At 42.3% G+C, this 7,833-nt stretch overlaps 1 protein-coding gene across 2 annotated transcripts in view; it reads left to right on the top strand.

Moving 5' to 3' along the window:
• The first annotated feature begins 6,279 nt into the window (after positions 1–6,279).
• The window catches only part of Ophn1 (oligophrenin 1), a 359,638-nt gene continuing 358,084 nt past the window's right edge, over positions 6,280–7,833 (top strand). For both annotated transcript variants that reach the window (XM_028883891.2, XM_028883889.2), the window contains exons 1-2: positions 6,280–6,914; positions 7,035–7,207. In XM_028883891.2, the coding sequence (XP_028739724.1) occupies positions 7,054–7,207 (154 nt within the window). In that variant the 5' untranslated portion in view covers positions 6,280–6,914; positions 7,035–7,053. The remainder of the gene's footprint in view (positions 6,915–7,034; positions 7,208–7,833) is intronic.

Raw genomic sequence — 7,833 nt, 5'->3', positions numbered from 1 at the left:
TTCTGGCTCTTAAACCCTGGAGGGGATAGTGATTTCACATTCTGAGACCATTCAGGAAGTTGAAAGATAGTATTAAATCCAGCACAAACCAGGTCAGGGGATTGTAAACTCTTCTGGGAATTGAACCCGTATCCTTGGGCACGGCAGGCAACTCTCTACCAGTGATCCATTATTCCCAGCCTGGAATTTTTATTTGACTCAAAATGTAAATTTCTTTCTGAAGAAGAATGACTTTTAACTGCCCTATGATGATAATGAACAGGTGTCACTGTGTGTGAGTGTGTGTGTGTGTGTGTGTGTGATCATTAGGAATGTTTTCTGTTTCTTAATCACAAGTATCATTGTGATTATTCTGATGGCTCTTTGCCTTTAGTGCTATTCATCATAATAAAAAGCATGGAAGAGTGCTTAGATTGAACTCAGATTAAGGAATGTTTATGTATCAGTTATGTCTACATATATTATCTGTAATTTAATCCTTAGAATTAAAAAGGATTATTTTTAATTATGTATGCATATATGTGTGGGTGGGTGCATATATAAGTACAGGTGCCCAAGGAGGCCAGAGGCATCAGATCTCCCTAGAATTGGCATTTCAGACAATTGTGAACTCTTATATGGGTTCTGACCACCCGAGTCTGGTCCTCTACAAGAATAATCCATGCTATTAAATGCTGATCAGTCTATTAAGCCCTTTCTTTTTTTCTTTTCTTTCTTTTTTTTAGAGGTAAATGCTGAAAGATCAGAGAAGCAGAGCAACCAGCCACTAGAAACTTCTTACCTCTCCACCTTCTCAGACTGAAAAAGGGTTGAGCTCCTGTCTCCGCCCACCTTATCACTTCTTCTCTCCACCGCGCCATATCACTTCCTATCTGCTATCTATATAGACCTCCAGACCTCTATCATTAGCTAATGGCTAGCTCCACCTTCTGATCTTCAGGCGAGCTTTATTTGTTAGAGCGCAAACAAAATATCACCACACACATACACATAATTTAAAATAACAAAAATAAATCTTTCAAAGCACTTCTACATAAATGACTTCATATATTTTTTCTCACTGATCCTACAGAGCATAGACAGTGCTGGAGCAACCACTGCAGCTTTTCTTGACCTTTTCAAGGCTCAGGAGAGTGATGCAAATGCGAGCCCTTTCTTAACATTTGTGTGTGTGTGTGTGTGTGTGTGTGTGTGTGTGTGTGTGTGTGTGGTGCTGGGACTCTAATTGAGAGCTTTGTGCATAAAATTCCATAGAAAAATTTTGAAGAGGAAATTGTTCCAAATGCTTAGGTGATTGGGTGCCCAAACTACATAGAGATCTTAAGTCTACATTACTATGAACTGTCCACACTATCACAGCTGTAATGCAGTAAGTGGCTTAGGAAACACACCAGCTTTTGTTAAGACCACGGACCTGGTGCTTCTTAGACATGGGGAAATGGTTTTGTTTTGTTTTGTTTAAACAAGCCTCTCTATGCATCTCTGGCTAGTGTCAAATTATCCACCCTCTTGCCTCTGTCTCTTATCTTTCAAGTACTGAGATTATAGATACACCACCATGCCTGGAAAGAAATGTTCATTTTTTTCTCTGTTTGGTTATTAAAAATTTTAGGAATACAAGAAACACTGAAAGACGTTATTTCATATATTTCTCTACCATCTTTTATTCACTTCAAAGTAAAATACACCTGTGCCTGGTGGTATATACCTATAAACTTGGCATTTGGCAAGTGGGACTAGAAGCTACCAAAAATGAAATTCTGTCTCAAGAAACCAAAATCAAACAAACAACAAAATTCCAATCCAAAAACGGTGGGAGGGATTCACTTTGCGTCCTTCATCAAATAGTGGCAAATCCTCTTTCCATGTGTGTCCACGTTGGTATTTATTTTGTTGCCACAGATTCATATCACTGTACTTAGTGGAGCTAGTTAAGTCCTTCCTGGCTGTCAGCGACTGGGCAATAACTGAGGCTTTTGGAGGAACCTGTTCCTCATGTAATCATTCGGTTGTTGTCTTTATCCGGGGTATGTCTATAGGTATTAGTCTATGCGGGTGGCCATGACAAACTAGCATGGACAGAGTGGCTCCTAACCAACAGAAATGTATTTTGTAAGGTTCTTGAGGCCACGAAGCCAGTATTAATGCAGACATAGTGTCTACTGTAGGCCTTCTTTCTGGTTTAGAGACTACTTTTTTTTTCTCCCTGTTTTTCATATGGTGGAAAGGAAAAGGATATTTTCTCATCCTGTTCATAAGGAATCTTGTCTTATGACCCAATCATATCCCAAACTCCCCACTTCTTAATACCATCAATTAGAGGTTAGTATTTGAACACATTATAACGGAACATCATGGGTTCATGTCTTGGTGAGTACAAAGTGTATAAGGAAAACCAGAAAGTAAATGAGTGAAGAATAGTTTAGTATTACAGAAACAAGTACAAGAGCACTGGGAATAATTACCAAAGCAGTGTCTTCCCAAGTAAGCTAAGCAAGAAGATTACCAGGTGTCTAGCCAGTAAGCAAAGTACACAGGAGACCAAAGCAGGGGTATTGCTACTTCAAGTTCAGCATAGGCTGCATAGCCAGACTTTGTCTCAAAGGAGTTTAAAAAAATCTAAGTGGCATTTGTTGGAGAAATTCATACATATTCATATAGGCATGCAGGAAAGATTTGTTGTCACAGGTAGAGGTGGGAACGTTCTTGAGCATGCTCTGTTTGAATTCATGCTTCCGACAGGGCACATTTTTAAAAAAGGGTGATGAAAGTATCTCTCCTAGGGTTTGGGTTTAATGTTGAAATACACAGTTATTCTAGGCAACCAGGAAGGAAGCAGCAGGTCAGTTCAGCCATTTTGGCTAGTTCTAGGCAAGTTTCTCTGATGGGTCTTATTAGCAACAGAAAACATCAGAGACTGTTTTGTCATTAAAGAGAAGTATCTTTTAGTTTTACAAATACAGGTGATTGTCCCTGACAATAAATATCTAGTGCCTAACATTATAAATTTTGAGAGCTGCACATATTCATTCCTCAACAAAGTACACTTTCCAAGGACTATGGTGTCCCCATAGCTGAAAGGAACCAATTTCCAAATCCTCAAATTACTTTAGAGGTGACTTTACAAAGAACTCCTCTTTGGTTGAGCTTTCCTATCCCCCTTTATCAATCCCTCAAAAGGAAAGCATGGCCTTCCAAAGTCAGGATTCTTACAAGCTGCCCATGTGCAGAAGTCTTAAGGTTAATCAGACTAGCCAATATTTTAAATGCTGAGGTTAAAAAAATTGAGGCTGAGAAATCTTTGTTTTATTTCTGTTTTCAGAGGACTCTTGTTTAACTCTACATCCTGTAGCCTATACCTTCCCCATCCTTCTGATAGGAGTTACATGTCCAATCATTTTGTTTAGCAATAATAATAATAATAAAATGTGATATTTTAGAAATTTACATACATAATTGCAACTATAACTCAATTCAAAAGACTTTTTATATATGGGAGCCTTATAGCCATCACAAGGAAAAATTTCTATTTTTGGTCACAGTTTTGTTGGGAAGAAATTCAGTATGGTAATCAATAGCAGATTTTAAGTAAAAATATTTTATGAGAGGACAAAATTCTTTGAGGAATATGTAATATAAAATGTCAAAGAGAAATCAAATGGTAGAACAATGTAAAAAATTTCAGGGTTATATATTTTGTTTTCCTTAAAATTTTGAAGCTCGGTGTTAAATATCTTAAGAGTTGGATATGATAGCTGGCACACACCTGTAATAACAGCACTCACAAGGCTGTGATTTGGAATTTAAGGCAAACTTGGGCTAAATGAAATGTGCTTTAGGACAGCTTTGGAGGTTAGATTCTGCCTCAAACAATCAAACAAATAAAAAAATAAAGTAAAATATTTATTAAAAGCAAACCAACCAACATAACAAAATAAAACTGCTTCTTAGATGAATACTGCTTATTGAATGAATGAATGATAGCCAAAAGGAGATGTGACAGTGTGAAAAATTGCCCCTGTTCAATGGACATCTTTCTACTACCTGCATTTCTCCACCCACAGTGCATTTAAAGTCTACTTTGAGTATTTTCTAATAAAAGATAACCATTTCCTCTTCTATCTTTGCTTTGTTTTGCTCTGCAGTACTGGAGATCAAACAACATGGTGGCACATACATAGCACTAGGGACACAGTGGCAGAAAGATTGTTAAGAGTTTGAAGCCATGTGAGCTGTATAGTGAGATTTAGTCTCTAAAAGTATCCAACAAAACAAAACAAAATACCTAGTAACCCAGGGTCTTGGTCATTTGAGGTGAGTGATTTACAAACCAAGTTACACCCCAGCACTTGTTAACCTTTAAAATAATAAGGGTAGGAAATAGGGCTGGGGATGTCGATCAGTTCATAGGACACTTGCCTAGCGTTAGCATTGTCCTTGTGCAAGTCGGCTTCTCTTTGATGCAATTTCTCCAACCTTAAATGGGTATAATAATACCAACCACACGGGGCGGGGCGTTGAAGACTTGGGAGGTGTTTTTTTTTGTCATTCTTTTGATTTTGTTTTATTTTGAGACAGGGTCTCACTGTATATTCCTGGGTGGACTGGGGCTTGATTTGTAGAGTAGGCTGACTTTGAACTTAGACATCAGCCTGCCTCTACCTCTTGAATGCGGGGATTAAAGGGCTGCCCCACCACCTCCAGCCACTTGTGAGATGACTTATAGGAGTATACAACAATTGATTGGAGTGTCAACAAAGGGCCCTCCTGGATATCCATGTCTAAATCCTTAGTACCTGTGAATATGTTATCTTAAATGACAAAAAGGACTAATGTAGATGTGGTTAAATTAAGGATCATGTGGTAAAGTGATGATCCTGGTTTATCCCATGAACTTAATGTAATTCTAAGAGTTCAGAAAGGAAAAGGGAAGGCAAGAGAGTCAGGGTCATAATAATGCAGGACAAGAAAGGACCTGACAGACCATTGCTGGCTTTGAGAATTGACAGTTTGAGGGCACCATTTAGAAGCTGCAGAAAGCAAAGAAAAGGATTCAAATCTAGAGTCTAGAAGAACATAGCCATTCTGACCCCTGGCTTTAGCTTAGTGATGCTCTATTCTAACTCTCATTCCCACAACCATAAAATAATACATTGATGTTAATTTAAGCCACCAAGTTGGTGGTAATTTGTTACAGAAGTAGCCAGACATTAATATAGTTAGGTTAGCTGTTATTACTGTATTTTTCAGCTTTTTTGTTATGGCTTTTATTGGTGTAATTTAATGTAAACACTGCTGCAAAATCAAAATGGATTTCTCAGTTTTCCCAACTGCAGCTATTCTTAGAGAGCTGTCTTTAAAAGGAGCCCAGGTTTCCCTACAATAGACAATGGACATAAGGCCTTTTGGATAAACTGCAAGATAATTTATAGTAACCTCTTTTTGGGTTCTCCATTAACAGATGTTATCAGCCTGTGTATTGATGTGTTGCAGAAACCATTCTCTGAGGCCCTATTCAGGAAGAAGTTCAAATCTAGTTATGGCCTGTTTCTTTTTCTTTTTTATTTTTATCGATTCTTGGTGGATTTCACATTATGTGTCCTGATCCCACTCAACTCCTTGTCCCCTTGCTTCTGCCCTCTGCCCTTGCAACTGCCCCCAAAACAAAATTTAAAAACAAAAACAAACAAAAAACCCCAAGAAACAAACAAAAACCAAAAAAAACCCAAACAAACAAACAAACAACCCATCCCAAACGACCATCACCAAACAAACAAACAAGCAAGCAAGCAAACAAACAAACAAACTCTCGCCCTGGAAAGCTGTAGTGTGGTCCAGTGAGTCACACAGTATACCCTTTAGTTCAAACATAATTATTTGGAAGGGTTGGCCTCTGGTTCTTCAGCAGAGGGTTCTGGGTCTAACAGAGATCCTACAGTAGGCACCATTGAGAATTAGTGTCTGTACTGTACCAGGAGACACAGGAAAAGGAGGAAAAGTGTTGGTGGATCCGAGGAAGGGTGACAGTCCAGCCAAAATACTGGTGAGAGACTGCTTCCCATCATCCATCCTTTTGAGTTTCTGATGCAGTTATGGAAACTTTGCACGCACCCTCGGGGGCCAGGGCGGTACACCTGCCCCTCTAGGATTGCTGTGCCTGGGGCACGCTTAGGGAAGTAGATCTGGGAGAGTGGCCACCCTGGAGGGGTGGTGGGAGACTGCAGGGTGGAGTCATGGGACGTGCAAACGGAAAGACTACATCTCCCAGGCCGCCACGCTTTCCAGATGGAGTCCTAGGGCGCTGACTGCTCCCCAGTTTCCGTAGGGAAGCACCAGGCTACCGCGGCTATTGTGCGTAGCGCTGTTGCCCTCCTCTTCCCGCTGCCGCTGCCGGGTTGTTGGTGGAAAGCTACGTTTCCTTGCCGCTGGGTTTAACCCTTTAAGCACCAAAACCGACAGCCCGCTGGCTCCCCGGAACGAGTAGGCGGTCTCCGCAGCTGCCGAATTGTGGGCGACGAGCCCCGAAGACCCGAGGAAGATAGCCGAAGGGAGCCCGTGTTCTCGGTTGGTCTCGGGCTTGGGGCTCGGCCAGCGTGAGGCAGTGGCATTGGCTTTAAGAAGGGGGAGGGGAGGCGCGGTCCGCCGCTCGGGGAGCCGGGGAAGGAAGCCTAGGCTGGCTTGGGAGAGCAGAGGCGGCCCCCCGCGCCCGTGCTCTCCCCGCCTCCACCCTGGGCCGCCCAGGACTCAGCGCTGCGCTTCGGGGAGGCGATGACCAGGGGGCGTGCTGCTCGCTAGGCTGCACCCTGCCGGCGTCAGAAGGCGTTGGTAAGCCTTCCCGGTCAGCCGCAGCCACCACCGGACTACGCGCTCCTGCTACACACCAGCGGGCGCTCCCAAGAGTTTCATTGGAACAGGTACCTGTCCTCCAAAGGGAGTGGGCTGGGTCGCCTCAGAGTGGCTCCTGAACGCAGGCCACTAGGTCTGTTCTGCTGATTGTGCCACTGATGCTCTCGCTCTTTGTCTCTAACCCCTAGTCCCTCCGCTATCGTAACCATGGGGCATCCCCCGCTGGAGTTCAGCGACTGCTACCTCGACAGCCCCGATTTCCGCGATAGGCTCAAGTATTATGAACAGGAGCTGGAGAGGACCAATAAATTCATCAAAGACGTGATCAAAGACGGCAGCGCGCTTATCAGCGCTATGAAAAGTAAGTGGAAGGCTTCTCTGAGCTGTTTCTCTTAGTAGGTGGTTCTGGCCTTTAAACCTTTCCATACCACAGGGGGAAGGGAGCATCTGCAGTGACTCTCAACCCAGGTCTCTGAGTCTGATGGGTTTCTGAATCTTTGAGACTGGGGTCAGTAATAATGGAAAGTGGTGCAGACAAGCAGGACTTTGGCCTTTCCCTTTAGTGGCCCTGACCTTCCAAGACTTAATGTGTAGCTGGGACAGGGACCCTCTTGCTTTGCAGTTACTCTTACTTAGCAGATCCTTATTGAAAATGATAGTCTACTCAACCGGTCAGACATGCCCAGCACCCCTGTCTGGTACAAGGTGACTTCCATGCTGACCAAGGACTTACTCCAGTACCCCCTAAAGAATTGGGAATTAAGGCAAATAGCTCCAGTATAATGATTTTTGTCCTAGACTCTGGTTATTACAGAAAATTGTGGGGCAGTAAAAAAAAAAAATCACCCTTCCCAAATCACTTTCTAAGGAGAGCACCTTTGCCCTCCCCTGAAATTTTTTTTTAATATATATTCTGTTAATGTCATAGTTAGTCCAAGTACAGGATTATTGGTTGGCTTCACAAACAACTGAATTCTGCTTCAGTAT

The sequence above is a fragment of the Peromyscus leucopus genome, chromosome X (assembly GCF_004664715.2).
Source record: "Peromyscus leucopus breed LL Stock chromosome X, UCI_PerLeu_2.1, whole genome shotgun sequence".
Taxonomy (NCBI): domain Eukaryota; kingdom Metazoa; phylum Chordata; class Mammalia; order Rodentia; family Cricetidae; genus Peromyscus; species Peromyscus leucopus.
This window is presented reverse-complemented; position numbering and strand designations above follow the sequence as displayed.